General features: G+C 48.2%; 6 protein-coding genes across 6 annotated transcripts; 3 read left to right on the plus strand and 3 right to left on the minus strand.

Annotated features, from left to right (window-relative positions):
• Positions 1-1,363: 1,363 nt before the first annotated feature.
• Positions 1,364-3,419, plus strand: N7471_012944 (major facilitator superfamily domain-containing protein; the record flags this gene model as incomplete). The annotated part of the gene is made up of 7 exons (XM_057285663.1): positions 1,364-1,498; positions 1,654-1,734; positions 1,801-1,975; positions 2,029-2,052; positions 2,210-2,743; positions 2,817-2,977; positions 3,045-3,419. The coding sequence occupies 7 exons, from the start codon at positions 1,364-1,366 to the stop codon at positions 3,417-3,419; spliced, it is 1,485 nt and encodes a 494-aa protein (XP_057131929.1).
• A 634-nt stretch (positions 3,420-4,053) lies between these two features.
• Positions 4,054-5,592, plus strand: fqzB (FAD-dependent monooxygenase fmqB; the record flags this gene model as incomplete). The annotated part of the gene is made up of 3 exons (XM_057285664.1): positions 4,054-4,225; positions 4,290-5,229; positions 5,289-5,592. The coding sequence occupies 3 exons, from the start codon at positions 4,054-4,056 to the stop codon at positions 5,590-5,592; spliced, it is 1,416 nt and encodes a 471-aa protein (XP_057131930.1).
• A 227-nt stretch (positions 5,593-5,819) lies between these two features.
• Positions 5,820-7,462, minus strand: gliC (cytochrome P450 monooxygenase gliC; the record flags this gene model as incomplete). The annotated part of the gene is made up of 3 exons (XM_057285665.1): positions 5,820-7,062; positions 7,121-7,305; positions 7,358-7,462. The coding sequence occupies 3 exons, from the start codon at positions 7,460-7,462 to the stop codon at positions 5,820-5,822; spliced, it is 1,533 nt and encodes a 510-aa protein (XP_057131931.1).
• A 783-nt stretch (positions 7,463-8,245) lies between these two features.
• On the minus strand, positions 8,246-10,496 carry N7471_012947 (aromatic amino acid ammonia-lyase; the record flags this gene model as incomplete). Its single annotated transcript, XM_057285666.1, has 3 exons — positions 8,246-10,128; positions 10,179-10,285; positions 10,339-10,496. 3 exons carry the CDS (start codon positions 10,494-10,496, stop codon positions 8,246-8,248), a joined length of 2,148 nt encoding a protein of 715 aa, XP_057131932.1.
• A 660-nt stretch (positions 10,497-11,156) lies between these two features.
• Positions 11,157-14,456, minus strand: N7471_012948 (non-ribosomal peptide synthetase; the record flags this gene model as incomplete). Its single annotated transcript, XM_057285667.1, has 1 exon — positions 11,157-14,456. The coding sequence occupies one exon, from the start codon at positions 14,454-14,456 to the stop codon at positions 11,157-11,159; it is 3,300 nt and encodes a 1,099-aa protein (XP_057131933.1).
• Positions 14,457-14,926: 470 nt separating this feature from the next.
• Positions 14,927-21,327, plus strand: N7471_012949 (uncharacterized protein; the record flags this gene model as incomplete). The annotated part of the gene is made up of 5 exons (XM_057285668.1): positions 14,927-15,527; positions 15,578-18,532; positions 18,584-18,858; positions 18,922-19,011; positions 19,075-21,327. 5 exons carry the CDS (start codon positions 14,927-14,929, stop codon positions 21,325-21,327), a joined length of 6,174 nt encoding a protein of 2,057 aa, XP_057131934.1.
• Positions 21,328-22,781: the final 1,454 nt, after the last annotated feature.

Here is a 22,781-nt window from a genome sequence, read left to right on the forward strand (position 1 = left end):
GGGTGATTTTGTAGAGGTTGAAGCTTCCGATGTCAGGCAGGCCAACAGATTGGTTGGTTATCTCGGGTGCTTCGCTATCATTATGCCAGTCGTTATTGTCGTTTTCGACCGGTGGTGGTTGTTATTGAGCGTCAGCCATATTGACGATGGATGATAATCTCAATCAACGTGAAAAAATGGAGCTTTCAATGCTTAGTTGTCGGGGTAGTGCATGAAAGGCACTTCCAACATGAAGGTTCCACAAAGAATATAGCACTTCCGGTGCTATTCCTAATGGCAGTGAGGCTTCCAGGACAAGATATACCACTTCCAGTGCTATTCTTGGTGGAAGAGATGAAGGTACGGCACTTTGTAGTGCTCACCCTGATGAAAAATGTCAAGATAACTGATGATCTTGATGGAAAGTGATGCTTCCAAAGCAAGATATAGCCTTTGGAGATGCTATTCTTGATGGAAGTGATGAGTGAAGTGATGATTCGGGGTTCAGAGGAAGAAAGAGGGCGTCATAACCTGTTGAGGCTGCTAACTATGGGGAGAGAGAGAGAGAAGAGGAAGAATCATGATCTATTCAATCTATCTAGAGCAGGGGATTTATACCCTGCCAAACAAAGAAAGGCTCAGTCTGCAAACAAATGGAGGCATCAATGAGATGACTAGACAAAGGCATCAATGGGATGACCGACATAGTCCAACACTAACGAAATTAGTAACTATATGGAGAGCTCACCTGGGCAGGAAATATCACTTGTCCTTGTTATTCCAGTGAAGGATATTTATTATTCATAGCAATTTAACTATATGTGCACACCAACATAGATATATTAGACCTACTGTGTTAGTACTCCACAGTAATATATGACATATATTTGGTATGTAGGAATGTTTCTCTTGGAATTCCCTACGCATATCAAAACGGGATCTCATACTCAATATACCATTCTATTTTAGTGCTCGGGGTATGCCTAGACGGGCGGTTTTGGTTCGTTGATGGCCTAGATTGCTAGTAAGATCCTGCCCTCATGCTATTTTTGTTTTCGCGAACGTTGATAGTGAAAGACACCGATAAGCATGGGAAATAGGACATGGACTAAATCAAGGGATATTAAATTCCTAGAGGGCCGGAAGGCGCCCTCTTAAGGGGCGAATTTCCGCAAAATTATTAATTGTTCCTCAATTTTTTTCCGGGTTGTCTGCTCGTTCCTAGTGTCCTTCTCGTCGTCTATACTCATTCCGCTCACCACCGTACCATATTCTAACTACAATGGAGCATACAACGCGGAACAGCGTTGAATCAAGTGGGCACCTAAAAGGACATGATTTTAAGTTACCATCACCATGTGTTTCCGTTGGGAATTCAATCGAGATGACAGAACAGAAATCAGAGCCGAGAGAAATTGAAGAAATTCAACATCTCACGGGGATCAAGCTTGTCATGTTAGTTAGTGCTGTGACCCTCGTCAACTTCCTGACTTTACTTGATTTGACAATTATTGTCACAGTGAGTGTCATTCATGAGCTATTTGGGGTGCTTCATTAACATAATACGCAGGCAATTCCATCTATTACTTCGCAATTTCACTCCCTAGAAGACCTGGGATGGTATGGTAGTGCATATCAGATCTCTGGGTATAATGGAACCTATTTTTGCTTCAGACTGGTCAACTATACTCATGGATGATCAGGGCCTGCCTTCAACCTCTATGCGGCAAGATATATACCCATTTTAGCTCAAAGGTATTTAATTCGTCCATCCTTTTCTAGGTCAGTGAAAAACATTCTGAGTCAAATGATATCTTCTAGTGGACGTATCTCGGCTTCCTCTTCATTTTTGGGTTGGCCTCACTGCTCTGTGGGATAGCAACTTCTTCCAAGATGTTGATTATCGCTCGAGCAATAGCTGGTCTAGGGTCAGCTGGACTGAACAGTGGTGCCTTGACAATCATTTCAGCTTCTGTTCCTTCGCAAAAGTCACCCCGTACGCACATGATCCCTATGGAATTAAATGAACTTGCTAATACCCCTATACAGCGCTGATTGGGGCCATGATGGGCAGTCAGTACTAATACTCTATGAGCCGCTTGATCATGAGCTAAACTCAATATAAAAGTCTCCCAATTGGGCCATGTCATAGGTCCCTTACTTGGAGGTGCATTGACGGAGTATTCAACTTGGAGATGGTGTAATTCCCCTAGAAGCCCATCCTAGAAAGCAAGAGTTGACCAACCATACTCCACAACAGGCTTTTATATCAATATCCCTATTGGAGTTATTGCTGTATTGCTCACAGTCTTCCTCCATATACCCGACCATGCTACTGAATTACCTCGCGAATCCACAGGCCGGACCATTCTCCACAAGCTTGATCTCGTTGGTTTCATTTTATTTGCTCCAGCTTCCATCCAACTTCTCCTTGCGCTTGGCTACGGTGGAAGCCAATATAGCTGGAATAGTGCGACTGTGGTCGGGCTTTTCTGCGGCGCTGGCGGTGCATTCATCATTTTCCTACTTTGGGAGTACCACAAAGGACATAATGCTATGATTCCTCTTTCGATGATCTCCGAGGTAACTGTTTGGTCAAGCTGTCTAATGTTAATGAGCCTCTTTGGTATGACTGTTTCTGAGTCATATTATCTTCCAATTTATTTCCAGGCTATTAAGAATGACTCTCCCATGATGAGCGGAGTCTATATGCTCCCCAGTATCCTTTCGCAGTTGGTGTTTGCAATATTGTCCGGGGTTTTAAGTGAGTCTTACCTTCTTGTTCCACCCCTCCCTCTTGCCTGTAAGAAATGAGTTGATGCTGACTTACGGTTTAGTTGGAAAACTTGGGTACTATTGGCCATGGGGCATTTTCTGCGCAGTGGCTACCTCTATCGGCAACGGTTTGATGTCAACATGGAATCCATATACATCCACAGCAAAATGGGTCGGACATCAAATCTTAGTTGGAGTTGGCAGAGGTGCAGGCTTTCAATTGGTACCCCATCTCCCGCTGCCCAACACACGATTTGTATCGAGCTAATATTGCCCAATTCGCACAATAGCCTATCATCGCGATCCAAAACACACTCCCGCCTAGTCAAATACCCGTTGCCATGTCTGTACTCATGTTTTCTCAGACACTGTCGGGTGCGGTGTGGCTTACAATTGCGGATTTAATTTTCTCAAGTGGGCTGAAGACTCTGTTGTCCAAATACGCGCCTGGTCTCAATCCTCAAACCATTATAAACAGCGGTGCGACTGGCATTCGGAACATCGTATCTGGTCAAGATCTGATTGCTGTTCTAAAAGCCTACTCTCAGAGCGTGGATCATGTCTTCTACATGACCGCTGCACTTGGAGCATGCTGTATCCTATTTGTTCCCGGGATGGGATGGATGGATATTCGGAAGAAGGCATCTTCCCAAGGGTTGGCTTAGAGCTAAGCCTTCATCTCTGGATCCTGTTTGATGTCCAAATCGATGACAAGTACAGGGACACTTTTTCCGGAGAGAAAGTAGAAACGGCAAGCAGAGAATTAATGTACTTAGAGAGTATGGCAATGGGAAGAGAGAGACTGGGCAGGAAATGGGGGATAAGCCTGAGAATCACCTACCGAGGGTTCAGTTCTATATGGGGTCACGCTGCCTTACCGCGATCATCTCGAATGAACTGGGGTCATGTCACAATCTACGCAACTTGAATTGCAAATCATTATGGTAACTTGGTCTGCTGCATTTTCATTAATTTGCTACAGTTTGTTACGAGTGGGCCATATTAAAGAACCCTGTAGAAGTGGCGGTGTGATCCACTTCTATTTTTACAACCAACATACAGACAGGGTGAAGGCGGACTTATCATATCCATGGGATTAATCTCTGCCTAGAAGTGCGTTGGGAATCGGAATTAAGTTCACTTAGTAGCAAGTAACCATTTGCCACAGTATATGCAAGCCGTTAACCCTTGCATCTTCCTAGCGTGCCTTGATGGGCTTGGATTTACGTATTCGAATCATTCGAAAATCCGCCCACTAATTCTACCCCCACGAATATTTCAAGCTCATTAAACTTCATCATGACTGTATCATCGGTACGCGGCCCGGACGCGGTTGCTGAGCCTCGATCTAGTGGAATAAACGTTATTGTTGTCGGATTAGGAATCGGAGGATTAGCTGCAGCCATTGAGTGCCATCGCAAAGGTCATTCGGTGACAATCATCGAAAAGGCCTCCTCACCACGAGCTCAAGGTATGTCAACCCTGAGACATATCAACCCGGAAAACGTAAAAAAATGCATCTAATCAGAAAGAAGGTGATTGCATTGGAATTGGAACCAACGCGGCTCGTGTTGTCTCCAAATGGGGAACAAGTGGGCATATTCACCGACAGCTCGAGGCCCAGGTCAGCCATGTCCGAGCGGTCGATATACACGACTATGCGGGGACTTTCATCGTGACAAATGCGATGTCTGGGTTCAGAAAGGGCGATGGGTTCTTTTTGAACCGGTGTGACTTGGCGAATACTCTGTATCAGCATACGCAGGAACTGGGGATTGAAGTCCAGTTCGGTGCGCGAGTCTCGGAATACTTCGAGACAGACGAGAGGGCCGGCGTGGTGGTCAATGACCAGAAGGTGTGGGCTGATTGTGTAATCGCTAGCGATGGTGTGCATAGCAAAGCTCGAGGATTCGTGACAGGCAAGGATCCGTCGCCCGTGAGTTCGGGATATGCCGCATTCCGGGCATACTTCGACGCCGACGAGATTGCTTCAGAGCCTGAGGCTAACTGGTTGCTTGCCGGTGCGGGAAAAACTGACCAGGCGTTAGCATTCGTGGGCAAGGGGTGCGAGTTCACCATGTGCACTGTGAAGCTGGGCAAGGCTGTGATGTGGATCTTTACCCATCCGGACCCCAAGGGAACTGCTCGCGAGTCCTGGACAGCTCCGGCTAATGTACAGGATGTGCTTGACCAGATCAAGGACTGGCCTTGCTGGGACCGGATTGCCCCAATAATCAAGCGGACACCGCCCGGAAAGGCGATCAATTTCCCCCTCCTCACGAGGCCTCCCCTTGAGACATGGCTATCTCCCGCAGGGCGAGTTCTCTTGGTAGGAGATGCTGCCCACCCGTATCTTCCTATGGCTGGACAAGGCGCTAGTCAGGCCATTGAAGATGCGGCTGTGTTGGCAATTTCTCTGGAGCTTGCAGGGAAAAAGAACGTGCCCCTCGGCTTACGGGCTGCGGAAAAAATCAGGTTGATATATCCTTCGTTATGAGTATCGTGCTGTGTAGGTTACTAATGTTTCCGGACAGGTATCAACGAGCCACTCTGATCCAAAACGGTGGCAAGGAGAACCACGATTCATGGCACCAACCAGATTGGGACGCAATAAAAAAGAACCCGGACCTGATGAAGACTCCACGGCCAACGTGGATCCTTGGGCACGATTGCCAGTCCTCTGCGTACGAGGAGTTTCCTATTGCTGTTGAGGCTATATTGTCTCATAAGGAATATATCCCCGTCAACGTTCCTGCGAAAGGAAAGCACCGCGTGAACGACTTCAAGGGCTTGGAACAGTCTCTTGGCTCACAGTGGGAGACGAAGACGAATTCCTAAGGTAGTATGTAGGGAAGCAGTTCAGCTATTTACTATGAATATTATATTTGCCCACGACCCACCTAATTGCTTCCTTGGCTTCACAACAGTAACGGAATTTTAAGCATTGTCTCGAGGTTACTTAGATATGTGGTTTCACATCACAAAATTGAACAATGAAATGTTGAGATTTACAGGGGTTATGCTCAACGAACATATGTATTACACATTGTTCAAACTCGTCAGACTTAATTAATTGGCACCCAGACGACATCCTCCGCAGCGAGATTGATCCACCCGGCTGAGTTCCCCTTCAGATCATCTAAAGATACAGGCGAGGCATCTTTCATCTCGATGCGGTAATTCTCAACAATATGGGCCAAGAGGGTCTTCAAAAACAGGTCAGCGAGGTATTTTCCAAGGCATTGTCGCGGACCAAACCCAAATCGCCACAGCCGGTACCGGAATACGGAGTGATTTTTGGCATCAAGGAACCGACGTGGATTGAATTGATCGCGGTCATCTCCCCAAGAGGGATCGTCGGTGTTCAAGCCGTGAATATCCACTGTAACATTCATGCCTCCAGGTATAACGTACGAGCCCACTTCGCGATCCGTCGGTGGACTTTGCGCGCCAGAGAATGAGGCAATTGGACGTAGACGAGCGGATTCGAGAATACACGCCATCAAGAGCGTAGATGAGCCCGAGATGTACTGATCCCAAATTGCGGGAGACTCCCTAGAGGAGTTACTGCCGATCTCTTCCCGTAGCTGATCTTGAATCTTAGAATGCGTGGCCATGAAGATCAGCACCCAAGAGAGACTGCCAACCGTTACATCGAGGTTGGCGAACAGGATTTCATCCATGGTATCGAGCATTTCTCTCTCCGTGAGTTCCTCGCGGTCCACCGCTTCATAATAAGCGCAGACCGGCGGTGTTCCATTTAGTTCATGGCGAGCACGATTGCAAGCCTGTCGATTAAATTGGTACCAGTGCGAGCGGAAGAGCTTGAGTGTTCGTTTCGAAGCAGTTGGCAAGTATCGTCCGATGGAAAGGCGGGAGAGCCCCCCGGCCGTAACGTTTGCCCAGACCCGCTCCCTCTCACCGACGATCTCGAGCATGCTGGCCTCCATGTCTGGCGTCATGTCTCCGTACAGGATGTCACAGAGAACCCAGAATGACAACAGTCGTAGATCATCAGCCGGACTGATTGTCAAAGCCCCATCCGCGTGAACTTTCGGTGATGCGTGCAGCTCATCAAGGCATTGTTTGACACGTCGTTGCATGACAGGTAGAAATTCGTCAACTTTAGTTCGATGGAAACTCGGCGCAAAGACGTCTCGCACCCGGTTCCAATCTTGCCCGCTGAGAAGGCCCACAGCTTTGCCTACAAGTTCACCAAAGAGCCAGCCAGCGTCAAAATTGAAGGACTTGGCATGTAGGTGGGAGTCTTTGAATACTATGGGCATATGCTCTTGACGGGTAAGGACCCTCCAAGCTGTCAGCTCTCTCTGTTCGCTGCGATTTAGGGAGACCTTGTGAAACATACACTTCAGGGGTAGTACCAGCCCAGATACGATATATCTGGCCGAAGCTACTCGCCCATTTGCGAGAGTAAGCTCGGCCCTCCGCAAATTTGACGTTCCCTTGGCCATTTGGAAGCTGGAATGGGCAAGTCGGTATATTTTTGGATTTGTTCAGCGATTTGACCGGGTTTTTCCAGCATAGAAAGGCCTACCAGCTGCCTGTCAATTATCATGATGCACAATAGCAGCAAACGACTTACGTTGATAGGTGCTGATATGATTGTGTTGAGTGTTTTGGTCAGGTACCCATTGCGCCAGACCAACACGGTAAGCACCAGTATAAGGCTAACATGAATGAGCGACATTTCTTTGGAAGTCACACTCTATTCCAGGGTGATGGATGGGTATGAAAATTTTTACCGGCGAGCAGGAAATTAGGAGTCTTTGTGCATGAACATACCACACAGCTCCACAGCCGCACCTCCTGCATAGTTGGGCGATATCAGTTGAGCTAGTACTAATAGCTCACAGGTTCCATTCGTATGCATGCATTGAACTAGCAATCCTCGTGCAGCTGAATATATGGCATGCAAGGAAAGGTGGGCTGGAAAGTATAAGATCCATCGAATTGCACCTTTTTGAGACTGGCGTATTTGGTGGCCAAAGCAAGGTATGTGGTGGGGGATCTCCTTATTCTGTCTCGCCTGGCCATCCGAAAGGTCACAAGGGCGCGTAGAAAGAATGTAGGGACATTGAATATTCTATACGTCCCTATCGTGATAAAAATCTTGGATACTTTAACTATTATTCGTGGCGGGAATGTACTCCACCGGAAAGGCGATAACAAATTGACAGCATATTACCGGCCACCTAAAATAAAAGCCTAGGAATGGGGTACTACTACTCTCTGTAACTATCACTGGGAAGTCCGGGCCATTGAAACACATTTGGGTCGGGTACCACAGTAAATATGCTATGGAGTCGAAGGCCAGAGGCAAAATCCAAACGTTCGAATCTTGAAAATCCTCCATCTACTTCAATAATCTATCTGGGAAAGGAACTTAACCCACTAGAATACAGACAAACTTTTTAGCAAAACATACTAATGCATTGCTCTTTAGGGTAGGGTTCCATGTGCCTCTAGCTTCTCACTCCACCACTTTTGTGTCCCGGCAATGGTGAAAGCAATCCGCCAATTGTATCAGTGTCGTCGCAACCTGACCCCCGCGAATGGCTTGGTAGATGATAGAAATCCAGGACCCGACTGTTTTGCGTTCGCGGTTCAGCTTGAATCCCTCTTTGACCGTTGGGTGCTCAACCTGTCCCGTGTGGAAGGGGACCTCTAGCTCGCATCGAACGAACTGATAGAGTAGTTTAGACGCGTGTCCAAGATACTTCTCGGTTTGAGGGTCCGAGCAGGCTGCGGTTCGCATTGTTGCATATAGGTTCTCACACACGGCGCCAACACGGGCCTTGACTTCGGCAACTGTTGAAAGGCGCTCAGGGTACTGAGAAGAACTTGAGCCATGTTTTTGCAAGAAGTCTAGTAGTGGATTCGCCACTTCATTCGCAAGGAGCTGTGCACGGAGCTGGAGGTTTTCCCGTGCGGAGGCAGACCAGGAACTGCGAGCTGCCTTTGACAAAGATGCCACCAAGGAATCCAGCTGCTCATTGGCAAGCTGATCGCAGACATCGCGGGTTATCTTGTCCAGTTCCTTGTCCAGGGTATCCTGGAATTGGACACTGAGGACTCGAAGGTCAAGAGCTTGGCATACAACGTAAAGGTGAGCGGCGCACATCAAGGATAAAGTCTCCACCGCCTGCATAGTATATCTTGAAGAGATCAGGGCGAGCGAGTTGATTGGCTGATTATTCATCTCGGCTGATTGAACATGCGATGAAACTGGGTTTGCCAAAAAGGCGAGCTCCGACATGTACGCTGCCATATTGATGTCAACTCCCTTCATAGTGAAGGAGAGATTTGGGTCATCAGCCGTGAGGTTGGGTGGTAGTCCTCTGTTCAGATCAGGGTTGATGAGCTCAGAAGAAACGCTGAACAGCATCTTGCCCATCATTTGTAATGCTAGACGCGTCTTTTCGGTCGCTGTTGTGACAGAGGCAGCCTGGAAATTGCATCCAGAGTACACTTCCCCTGACTCTGTATCGATCACAGGGTTATCCTGTGTAGAGTTCAACTCAACACTGAGCTGTTTGATACTGAGAAGAAGATCTTCGAGGCCAGGACCCAGCCACTGAGATGCACCTCGAATCGCATAGCGGTCCTGGAATAAACCGGCACGGGTGCGATCTTTGGTTTCAGACGTTTCCAGAAGGGAAGAGCCACGCACAAAATTTCGGATGTTCCGAGCGACCTCTAGCTGACCGCTGTGCGGCCGGATAGCAGCGATAAAGTGGTGGTAATTTTCGGCATTGCCTAGGAGCGCTTCACAGGACATTCCCACAATGACTTGAGAGAGGGTAGCGAGCTGGTTGGTGTCATACACAGCCAGACTTGCCACTGCTGCAGATGCTGCCGCTCCGTTGAGCAGGCCCAAGCCTTCTTTAGGTCCCAAAATGATCGGATCAAGCTTCGCAATATTCAAAGCTTCTGGTGCAGAGATGACAGTCGGAGTTCCTTTCGCGTCCTTATCCCAATGCACTTTGATATCCGGATTGCCTTCGAGGATACCAGCAATGTAGGCCAATGGCATCAGGTCTCCGGAGGCAGAAATAGATCCTCGCAACGGAACAACTGGGGTCATTCCAAGGTCCAGTAGTTTCAAGAGACTGTCGATAATCTCATATCTCACGCCAGAGTGTCCCCGGAGCAGGTGATTGCAACGAATAAGGACCGTGGCTCGCACCCAGGTGACTGGCATGCTGTGGAATCCGATATCGTAGTTGGCCTTTTCAGTTGCGAAGTCAGAGTCAGTCAAAACCCCCGTTTGGGTTAACTGTAGGAGAGCAGCCTGAAGGCCATGGAAATCCAAAGTGCGCGAATCCGCACTGCCGCCAAACCCGGTGGTAACGCCTAAATAGGATGAGCTATACTCCTAACGTAACATTGAGACGTTGACAAACCGTAGACATCATAGCCTTTTGCGAGGTACTCTCGAAGCCATTTTACGCTAGAATTGACTCGGTCGACAATATTGCCGTCTAAGTTGACGGTGGCTTTCCCATGATATCTGAGTAGGAGCGTATTAGTCCATTTTTCACCATGACTGGAGCGTGAGCCTACCTGGCAACAGCGACAACACTTGGGATATCTAAATTCTCGCCATCCAAAAGAACAGAAGTTTCCTCTGAACACTTTTGCACTTTCACCCAAGAATGCAATGATTGTTCTAGATAAGGTGAACTAGTCTCCTTTTCGAGGGGGAGTTTGACATCAATCATGGTTGAGGAAATTGTCAGCACAGCTCTTCGCTTGTATTTCTTGGTATAACGATTTGAGGGCATACGAATGATTGGAGAGACGAACAAGGACATATAAGGGAAATTCTCCGTTGATCTTCGTGACGCGAATATAGGTCTACGGTCGAGATAAGTCACATTACGGAAATGCAGCCCTCATGTCAGGGTGAATCTAGAAGGCAATCAGGATTGAATTGGGAGATCATACACTAGCGAGCAATAGATTCAATAGATAATGGGGATCGCTAGTCGTAGCTCTGGACCCATCACCGAGCCAGAACGTTTCTCAACGAAAAGTGAGGGGGTAAGGCATGAGAATGCTAGAACACTACATACTACATAGGTAACGGCTAGTAGGTATTTACAAAAAGGTACACAATATGTGAAATGCATGGGTTTCGGGTTTCGAGTCATGCGGTCTGATAATATGTGGTGTACAGGCTTGAATCTATGTCCCTTGCAGCTCAACAAGATCTAGAAACATGGATCTATGTCTATCGCAGCCCAATTGAGATCTATGTTGTGAGATGATAAAAAAATATATATATAATAAATTAAAAAGTAAAAATAAACAAAAAATTCCGCAAGGTCGATCGGATCTCCCCCCTTGCTGTAGATGAGCTATGGAGCCATGTGGAGCCTCTAAACTCTCCAAGGTAAGGCCCCGTCGGGACTTTCCGCAAACTTGATTGCGGTGGAGCTGAGCATTTCGCAAAGCCTCACCGCTTCATCTTGGGAAAGGAAGTCTGTCCGACCGGCGACCCGAACCCCTGTAGAATTCTCCTGGGGGGCAATCAAGGCGTAAGGTACTGTGGGGGCTTTCTGGAAATGGAAACGAGAAGCACAGCGGGTCTCTTCAAGCACGATTTCGGAACTAGCACCGAAATCTTCATAGGAAAACACGCTACCAAGCTGAGTGCCCGTAGACCATGATGTACTTTGAGAAACAATGTCCTCAAAATCAACGACTTCATATTGAGCGTTCGATATGCGTTGCATCTGAACAGCCCATAGGAAATCGGCAATAGACCAAGACTTTTGAATGACGAGACGCAAGGGCACCGTAGTCACAGCTGAGCCAAAAAAGTCATTTGCCCCATCCAATGGAACATCTCGGCCACTGGATACATACCCGAAGATGACATCCGGTTGGCCGGTGATCCCCGCCAGAACCCAGGCCCAGGAGGACATGAGTAAGGTTGCCTGAGTAATCCCCGTGGGAGGCAGGGGGAGCTGAACGTCTTGCATGTGGAGAGATAGAGAGCCCGGTGGATCTGGGCGGGGCTGCCACAATGTTGGCATAGTGGCCCCGTCCAGTACCTTTCGCCAGTAGTCAAACGCTTTCGGCCTGTTTTGAGCACAACGGACCCTCATGTAGTCAGGGAAGTCTGTCCGTTGAGCCAAATATCTCCCGGAATACGCAGCCATCAAGTCGCGGTAAAGAATCTGCAATGAAATTCCGTCATATTGCGCATGACTGATACGGACCAAGAGGGTCCGATGTCCACGCCTCGATATCAGAGTGAGATGAAATGGCAGTGTGCCAAGATATGGGTACTGGCGTGATGGCTCATGCGTGAGGCTTTCAATAGCGCACGAGAGATCCTCATCGACATCAATTAGTTCCAATGAGAGCTCAACATCATGATGGACAACCTGGAATGTGTGATCCTTCCAGGACAGAAATTCCGTTCGTAGAGCTGCATGTCTGTTCACAACTTTCTGCCAGGCAGCCTGTAAGCGTGGGATATCTACTTCCGCCGGTAGTTGGATAGAGAGGTGGTCGCAGGGCTGCTGTAAATTCCATCTCTGGAATTCAGTGCTAGGGAAAATGTCAACCGCATGTGAGGATATAAGCTTAGCTTTGATTAGCTCTTCCTTGACACCTTGTACAGAGTTTATGGAGCTGACAAGCCATTCGCCTTGGTCATGACGATTATCAATCGCGGAGGACATTTTGTCGAGCTCAGGGTTGGCCAGAATGGTTGAAACTCGGATTTGAACCCCATTCTTCTGACACAAAGATGCAAGTTGCATTGCATTAATTGATGTGCCTCCGAGATGGAAAAAGTTATGGTTCGGTCCGATGCCATCCCCATCGCCACCCAAGTGGAGCACCTGGCACCACAGCTTCCGCAAAGCTAGTTGCGTCGGGTCTGAAACGAGCCGTGGATCGTCAGGGGCTGCGGAAGGGGTATTATATTCAGCAAGCTCCAGGCGAGACAGTCTTTCCACCGCTAACCGCAGCTGACGGCGATCAGTCTTGCCTGTAATTGTGGTTGGAAGGAAATTGACAGGGAAGAATGTGGAGGGAACCATGTAATCAGGGGCAGTTTGGCGTAACGTGTTCGCAGCTTCCCGGGCCGTGGCAAGGAAAGAAACATCAGGCGCGCTCAGAATACTCTTGTCAGGTTCCAAAGACTGGGAATGACAAACAAAAGCGATGAGCATTGGTTCTTGGGCTGTCTTGGCTATTTCAGCCACAACCTCGACTTCAGGAGGGTAGAAGTTCTTCAGTCGCTGCTCTACCTCCACGAGCTCAACTCTTTGACCTCGAATCTTCACCTGGTTATCCTTTCTCCCATGAAGTCGCAACGTTCCATCCGGCAGGTACACGGCTAAGTCACCAGTCTTGTACACTAGGCTGCATGGAGCCTGTCGGAAATCTGTCAGCCAGCGAGGTGCATCGACAAGGCTCTTGGCTGTCTGTTCCTGGTTGGAAAGATAGCCCTTTCCCACGGTGTGTCCTTCGACTAGAATCTCTCCAACTGCGCCAATTTCCACTAGCCGCTCGTGGTCTTCCGCGTCGACAAGCCATAGGACAGCTCCGAGTGGACGGCCAATCTGACCGGGCTCAGTGGCAGAAGTGACGGATTGGTACACAGCACAGCAAACAGCACACTCTGAAGGTCCGTAGCCATTTACAAGTCGAAGGTTGCCAGACCATCTGTTGACATCATCTTCTCTCATAGGTTCCCCAGTCATGACAAGTGTGCGTAGTGTTGGTACTTGAGCAGGTGATATAATGCGGCTCACAGATGGAGTCAAGATAATCCAGTTGGCTTGGAATACATTGATGGCTTCGGCAAGAGAGCTCGTGCGCGCAGACTCGGAGGGAATACACAAACAACCACCCATCACGAGGCATGCAAGGTACTCAAAGACACTTGCATCGAAAGCGTGAGACGCGAATTGGAACACTCGACTTGTCGACGATAGGTTGAACGCCTCTGGGACAACTGCCGCCATTGTCGCAAATGCATCATGCTGAACGCAGAATCCTTTTGGCGACCCCGTTGAACCTGATGTAAAAACGCAGTAGGCGGGACGGTGTGGATGGACTGGTGCCAATGGAGGACACGACTCGGTCTTGTTGGGTGCATTCACATTGGCGCCCACATAAACCACGTCCAGATCGAGCTGTTGAGCAAGCTTAGCCTGCCTCTCGGAAGCAATGACGAGCCTCGCAGCAGTTATACCAAGTATCTCCTTCAGTCGTGCAACTGGATGGGCAATATCAAGAAGGAGAAATGCACCACCTGCCTTCATGACACCCAACAAAGCTACTGTAGTCCACATCGACTTCTCGAAGATGAGGGGTACAATCCGATTTGGGCCCATGTCATAACTGACCAGCTGGGTTGCCAGCGTGGACGACATCATGTCCAGCTCATGATACGTGAGCCGTCCATCACTGGCACGAACTGCCACAGCTCCTGGTTGCGACAAGCTACGAGATTGAATGAGGTCATGCACGCATCGGTCGACCTTGCTGGGCACACTTTCATTCCACTCTCTTATGATGCTGGCATCATTGGAGCTGAGGTGTGGAAAAACGTTAGAGGGGTCGGTTGGTTCAACATCCTCAATAGCTGATATCGTGTCATCAAACGACGGTTTGGTGTCGAGAGGAATAGCGGTCGGGAGAGAGAAGTCCGACATTTCTTGAGTAGTTGAGTTGCGCAGTGGCTCATAAAAAGGAACTAAGACAGAATATATGATTACCAAGGAGGAAAGAACCCGACAAGCTCGTGGTTTTGGAATTCAGACTAGTAGTCTAGACTCTTAGGCCTAGCAACCTCATGCCAATAGCGTACCCATATCCTCCACCTTCGGACGCAGCTGCCCCCTTTCGTAACTTAACTAGCTTGTGATTTTGGTCTGCATGCCGTGGATCAATTATTGAAATATGACGATGCAAGGATTAACATTCTCTACTCCTGTAATGTGATCTGCATCGCATTCTACGGGCCTCCGAGCTTATTCTCGGGTGTCGCCGCTTTGCAGGAGTTTATACAAATATAAAATGACTAGTTAAGATAAATAGGATGTGGTAATGAGCCTGACATTTATTTTTACCCAAGAGCGTTCGCAAGCCGTCATTATCGCTCTGCTTGTTTAGTCCCTGAGAAATGGCGTCGAATTCAATTCTGGATTTATTCCGGACTTCTGTTGAAAGAACCCCTTCCCAACTTGCGGTAGACGAAGGGAGCGATTTCGGCTTGTCATACCGTCAGTTAGACCTCGAGTCTTCAAGACTAGCCAGTCATCTCCGCAATGTTGGCATTGATAAACGAAAGCCCATCCCGCTACTGGCAAGTTCTTGCAGTGATATGGTGGTTGGCGTCCTTGGGATCCTCAAAGCTGGTGCATCTTATGTGCCCGTCGATCGCGCTCAATGGCCCCAAGAGAAAGTCGACTATGTTCTCAAGAGAGTGGAGGCAAATGTGATTGTATACACTGGAGACCGGCCTGATATCAGGAATCGGCAGGTCAGGTGCGTTTCAGTTGAAAAAGCAAAAGACTGGGACGCAAGTGACACTGCTGTTTCTCGGTGCTACCATTGCCAGACAGACACCATGTGTGTTATATTCACTTCCGGGACAACCGACAAACCGAAGGGGGTGGTTTTGACGCATCATTCGGTCCTGAATCTGGTTTCATCTCCACAATTCAATTTCGGAGTCTTACCGGGTGATCGCCTGCTTCTTGTACTATCGATCGCGTTTGACGGTAAGTGACTGCTCCATTTAGATGTTGATGATTTCTAATCAGATCGAAAGCTTTCATGGGCGCACTTTTCAGCACCCTTTGCAACAGCGGTACAGTGGTTCTTGGAAATCCCCTCAATCTGCAAGATCGTGCAGACACAGCCAACATCTTTGCTGTCACGCCCTCCATCCTCGATGCTTTGACTCCGCCAAGTGCTCATTGCCATTACCCCAGACTTCAAAGAATTGTGTTAGGGGGAGAAACTCCCTCGCAGAAGCTCATCACAGACTGGCGGAGGATGGCAACCTTGGATATCTGGATTGCCTATGGGCCAACCGAGGCCACATGTACCATCCTGACAGGCGCTCTCCAAACAAATATCAATACCGGAACGCATTATACCACTCGACTTGGTCAAATTATCCCACACTCTTCTGTCATGCTAGTTGACCAGGATATGCAGCTGATCAACGAGGTCGGCGTGGAAGGAGAAATGTTTGCTGCGGGGCGGTGTCTTGCAAGTGGGTATTGGGACGACGAGAAGTTAACCAATGAAAAGTTCATCTTGTACCGGGGTGAGAGAGCATATCGCACTGGTGATATGGCCAAATGGGTGACTACAGATTCGGGATCTCGGGAGTTGGAATTCCTTGGTCGAAGGGACAGGATCACAAAGATCCGTGGATTTCTCGTCAACCTCGCACAGGATGTTGATGCCAAGGTTCTGCGGCTTGACAATCGTCTAAGCTTTTCGTTCTCACTCCTCTTCAATGGTCACCTAGTCTCGGTTGTTGGTCCGGGTACCATCGACACAACTAGTCTACTCGCCAGGTGGAAGATGAATGCCCCAGTTTACATGGTCCCCGACCACATCCTGGTCCTGGAATCTCTTCCGATGATGAACGGCAAGACTGATGTCAAGGCATTAAAAACGATCATCAAGGAATCCATTGGCTCAACAATAGAGGACCCCATATCTGCTACTTCGACACTGAGTGAAGCTGTTATGACAGCTTTATCTCAAGTAGCGAATATTTTAATTGATCAAATTGACGTCAATCAATCAGCAATTAGCTATGGAATCAACTCCCTGGCTGCTATCAAGGTATCCTCGTTATGTCGCCAGTACGGGTTTACAGTTCCCGTGCGGCACATCCTCTTGGAGCCATCTATCCAAGCGTTGATAGGTCTGTGTGACGAGCAGAGATCGTATGCCCCCATGCAAGAGACCAGTCTACAGTGCCAGAAGGAATCAAAGATCACACCCCTTCAGAAGGCCCTCCTCTTAGCTACCATGGACAATCACGAGATGAACTATGTGCAACAGCTTTCTCATTATGCTACGGCTGATATCGAACGGGTCAAAAAGGCATGGGAGGCTGTCTTCTCAGTTGAGCCCATGTTCCGCACGTCTTTCAGCTGGTCAACGGAGGAACCTATGCAGAATGTGCAGCCACAAGCTTCGTTTGTTTGGCAAGAGATAACGGTGAAATCTCAACATGATATTGAGGTGACGTTACAGGAATTAATTAGCCGTGCCGACCTGGGTAATAATTTTGCGACTTTGCACTACGAAGGCAGTGAGCTCAACAGAGGCCAAAGCACAGTGGTGTGGACTGTACATCACGCCTTAGTCGACGGATTTTCGGCGTCCTTGATTTTCCAGAAAGTGGATGCTGCCCTTGAAGGCAGACCCTTTGAGAGCTCTCTCCCGTTCACTGTCGCGGCAAGAGATATGGAGCACCTACGGCGTGCAATACGTACAGAGATTCAGGAATTTTGGAGTGATCGTGAGCCACTCATACCTGATGCATGCGGCGACATAGCATCTCCGAACACCAGTTTGCTTAGCCCCCGTCAATCAGGTCATGCTCAGATTTCTGTATCCGAGAGTGTAGATCGGGCAAAAGTCATAGAATACGCCTGCGCTGTGAATGTTACCCCAGCGGCCATATTTAATGCTGCATGGATACTGCTTCTCACAACCTACACCAATTCGGACACAATCGTGTACGGAAGTGTCTTCTCAGGCCGCAATCTTCCCTTCGCATGGGCAGACACCATGATAGGCCCGTTGATCCAAACTTTACCTGTCCTTGTTCAGGTTGACAGGTCCTCATCTACCGAAACGTTTTTACAGCAGATTCATCGTGAAATTCAAGGCCTGGCTAGCATACACGTTTCGGAAATTCCATCAAACATACCAGCATTCTCCACCACCGTTGCCGTTCAAGATGGCGGGCTGAGGAAAGGAACGACCGCCATAAAGTGCCTCCAAGATCCGTCATTCCAAAATACTGCAAACATCCCTCTCAACCTAGTGATAGACCCAGATGAAGGTATCCGCCTCTTCTATAGGACTGATAGGTTCTCACCAAGTCAAGTGCAAGACATGGCAGATATCTATGGTAGCATCTTACACTCCCTGTTTCACAGCCGGTCCTCCGTGCAGCAGTGTCTTGGCTTGAAGTTCCCCCCGCACATGCGCGAGAAGATATTGACAGCCGGAAACTGTAACTCGACTGCCAGCTTTACACGCAGTTCGGGTCAAACCATTAGCAGTCTGTTCCAATATTCTACGTGGCACAATGCTTCAGAAATCTCCATTCAAGCAGCGGGGAAGACTTTGACATACACTCAACTGGCTGACCGTGTGGATAAAATTGCGAGCGTCATCGCCTTGCTCGTCCCCGCTGGTGCAGTTATTGCAGTTTTGGCAGACCGATCCAGCAACTGGATTGTCGGAATGCTCGCCGCGATGCAAGCCAACACGGTTTATTTTTCGGTGGACGCATCGTACCCTGAGGAATATCGTGCTCAGCTCCTTGAACGCAGCGGTGCCCAAGTTCTATTACTTCCCAATACTTCGCAAATGGAAAAGACAGGGCCAAATGGTCCACTCACACTAGCGATAGACCATCTTCTGAACCAAAGAATTAAGCCAGCGGATTGCCAACCTAGGTTACCACATCCTAGCTCTACGGCTTATCTTTGTTTCACTTCCGGGTCCACTGGCCAGCCCAAAGGTGCCTCTTCGGGAATATTCAACATGACGCGGAAATACTGACTTGGCATAGGAGTGCTGTGTAGGCATCGGGGCGTTGTCGCCCTGTATTCCTCCGCGCCCGCTCGACCCACAAGCCGTCCTGGCACACGAATCGGTCAGATGCTCTCTCCAGGATTTGATGGCTGTATCCACGAGATTCTCTCGACCCTCTGTTTTGGGGGTACTTTGGTACTACCCCGAGGAAAGGACGATAAATTCTCTCACCTGTCAGATGTGGATGTAGCAACACTCACCCCTTCCCTCGCCGCAGAGTTGAACCCACGAGACTATCCTAACTTGAAATCGGTATGATATCCTTTTCCGCACCATAACTTTATAATATATTTGACTTTCCTGACCATCACAAAGATTCACTTCGGCGGAGAACCTGTGCCAGATGCGTTGGTCGAACGATGGGCTTCAGGCAGAGAGCTTTATAATATTTATGGACCCACAGAAGTATTATGACCCCTTCCTATTGATCTATTGAAATAAGCAACAGCGCTAATACCCCATTTCCAGGCTTCCCTGCTGGTGTGTCATCATCGTTTGAAGCCTGGCATTCCAGTTACTCTCGGACGCCCTTTGCCATCAGCCCGCATATACGTTCTCAACAATCACCTCGAGTTGCAACCTACACTGACGATCGGAGAAATATATATCGCTGGGGTTCAGATATCCCGCGGGTATCTTGGAATGGAAAAGAAGACGTCTGAAGAAATTGTACCTGATCCATTCTGCATGGGCTCTGACCAAGAAATGATGTATCGCTCCGGGGACATTGGCTTCATGGATGAGCGTGGAAACCTGCATTGCTGTGGTCGAGATGATCGGCAGGTTAAACTTCGAGGATACCGTATCAACTTGGACGACATCCCAGCAGTCGTTTACCGGACGATGTGCTCGGTCTCCAAGGCCGTCGCAGTCACAGAGAACGGCGCTGTTGTGCTCTGGGTTGAGCCAGAAATCGATACAGAGTCATTGAGACGTCAGCTGGCCATAGCGCTGCCACCTCATTCGGCCCCTAAAAGCGTTTACTCCATGACAAAGCTGCCCCGAACCAAAAATGGTAAAATTGATATTAAGGGTCTTGTCTCAAAGAATAACGTCGACCTCGCTCCCAAGCCAAGTCAGCCTTTGAATTCTCTCGAGGAGACCCTCGCAGGCATCTGGAGACAATTGTTGACGTTGGACTCCAAGAGGCAAATATCAAACGCAGATGACTTTGCCATCCTCGGTGGTCATTCTCTCCTCCAACTTGCCCTGGCTGCTCGCATCAAGAGCCTTTTCAACATCCCAATCACCGTGAAAGATATCATCTCCGCATCAACGCTCCGAGATCTAGCCCGTCTTATTCAGACTGAGGGCGAGTCACAGCTGGACGGCACACCACTGGTATTACCGGAAGCTCAAGTTCAGCCACTTGGTCCAGAGACTCCTTCATCAGCAGAGGTCGAATGGATACATCGTTACAAACATTCAGAGACAACATCGAGCTTCAATGTACCTTACTTTGCGGAGCTCTCGACTGATGTTGACATCCAAAAGCTGGCGTCTGCACTCCAGATAGTCTTTAATCGCCATCGAATTTTGCGTTCCAGGTTTACAACTCGGGAGGATAAGACCCTTCGTTCAATCACAAGCGACTCGATCACCGTGCCTGTCGTAGGAAATGTTGACGTCAGAGAGTATATCAACATACCCTTCAGTCTTGACAAAGAAAGCCCTATCCGCGCCGTGGTTTCCCCAAATCAGCTCGTCATTTGCGCCTCGCATGTTGTGTGTGACTTGACTTCATTCAATGTGATCCTGCGCGAAACCGCCGCTGTATACTACGGTCAGAAATTGGAGCCCGTTAGGCGCGAGTACTTCGACAGCACAGCCTGGAACCAACCTGTTGGCAATGATAGATTGTCCTTTTGGTGTGATTATTTGAAGGGCCTTCCTGTCACAGACGCTTCGGCTCCAGATACTTCAACCGAAAATCCAGCGTGCCGATCCTACCGCGGAGAGTCTGTGTTCCAGGCGATTCCGCCCCCATTATACAAAAGCCTTCTCGCTATCTCTTCCCTCAAAGGAACCACACTGCATCAATTTGGCTTGGCAGTAGTAGGTATCGTTCTTCAGACTATTTGTGACCGACATGATGTACTCCTCGGGTCTCCATACATGAACCGCTCTGACCCAAAGGACATGGAAGTGGTCGGCTTGTTTCTTCAGCCTTTGCCTGTTAGAATACTGCTGGAAAAGCCGGATTCTACAACTGAGAACGCCCTTGAAGAAGTTCGATCGTCATCTCAGTCTGCGCTGGCAAATGCCATTCCCTGGCCTTCGCTGCTGGATCACCTAGGACTACCATTCCCAAGCCATCAAACTCTCAGGCAAAGACATCAACAACCCTTATTCGACTGCGTGGTCACTTTCCACGACCAACGGACACGTGGTAACATCGAAAATTTCTTCCCTATCAAGGGAGTGAAGCCAGTCCAAATTTCCGCAGAAGGCTCGAAGTTCTCATGTCTCTTCGAATGGCAGGCCGATGATTGCGGCTTAGGAATTCGATATGAGTACGACACAGATGCCTTGCCCACTACATTTATCAACGTGGTCAAAAGCTTAGTACTTCGCTGTCTAGAGCGCATGTTGGATATAAAGGTCTTGATGCGCGATTTACGGTCAGATATTGAAGACGTGTTTGGGGCGGAATGTCAGCGTCAAGGGCTGTTGAGAGCCGATGCGCAGCGAATGGGAAGAGCCTTCCTCATGGGAGTGTAAAATGTACCCTCTTCAATACTCATTCCCCGTCCTCTCTGCCTATCTGGAGGGTCTGCAACGGTGTTCCTGGACAGTAGCCTCACCGCGGACTCTTTCCAACCTTCGCATAGTGCAGCGGCTTCATACCTCGATGATCATAGCTATCAGCATTAATCCTCATATAGTCATGCTTTGAGGCAATATATAGTAATCTTTTTATCGAAGGAGAATTTTACTATAGGTGTGTAGACGTTGTAGCGATCTGGTAACTAGACTAATGGAAACCATGCGGTCCTTACAGAATAGAATCTCATTGAGAAACAAATCGATGTCAAAGTGATCGCATCATCGGATACGAGGTTGGCTTGGGTCCTTTCCTACGTCCGTCATATCTGCCAGTTGGATAATTTTCATATCCTGAACAAAACATATGGTCTAGGAGGGACAACGTCAAAGGTTATGAACCGAGTCAGAAACATAAAAGTGGATTGCATGATGCTAAAGAATGCTGCAGAAACTCGCTAAATAATTACCCATATACATATTCTACCGCCCAAATAGAAAACACACTGTTGGTAGGATATATCTAGCTCATTATTCAGGATGAACCAGTTTTGTGACACGTAAAAGACGCAAAAAGTCAAAGTTAATTTGGCTTTAAGATTTGACCAGGTTTCGCAGTCGAGACAGATATATCCAATATTTTAACGGGAAAAATTTAATCGCTGAGCCGACGTTCAAAAGCCATTATCATGCAGCTCGAACTAAACAGTGCGTATTGTTTAAAAAAAAAAGCTTCCGACGCCAGACTACTCAAAACCGTACTAATAGCCCGAGCAACTAATATATATGAATTTATAGAGATATTTATAAGTTCTATAAGCCCCTAATTTATATGAATTTATATAGATACTATATATAAGTTGCCTCGAACCTCTATTTCGTATATATTCACGAATTACCCTAAGCCCCCACTTTGCCTGATTTTCCACACCACTCTAGGATTGACAATAAGACGATAACTTAACTAGTGCCTAGGTGGGTAGTATACCCTAGAAAGTTCTATTCTGGGAACTAGAGAATCAACCGTGATACGGTATTAAGATTAGTGTGTTTTAGGTTGGGCTTCGGGAGTTAACTCGTTAGAGTGTAATGGTGAATCTGTATGTAGTCTTGCAATCTGAGCCTAGGAGGATATCACGGAGTTAGGGGCTGGCCGTTCGTGCCGTAATGTTTGCGGACTTGGCATCCGCTGGCTCGCGGCTGGGGTAGTTCAATTGGTCAGATAAGCCACGTTGGATTTCGGTTATCGCGTAAATAAAGTAAGCGCTATCACTCAATTATAATAAGGCCCTATCAAACAGTACTTCGTATCCGGTTCGTAGACCCTCTCGCGTAGGCGACTGTCTATAGAGAGCGAAAGGCACGTGATAACGGGATTAAGAACGACCAACGGACATTTAGTTACATTAGGA

This window comes from Penicillium samsonianum (assembly GCF_028829775.1).
Source record: "Penicillium samsonianum strain IBT 33392 chromosome Unknown utg000007l_segment0_segment0, whole genome shotgun sequence".
Lineage (NCBI taxonomy): Eukaryota > Fungi > Ascomycota > Eurotiomycetes > Eurotiales > Aspergillaceae > Penicillium > Penicillium samsonianum.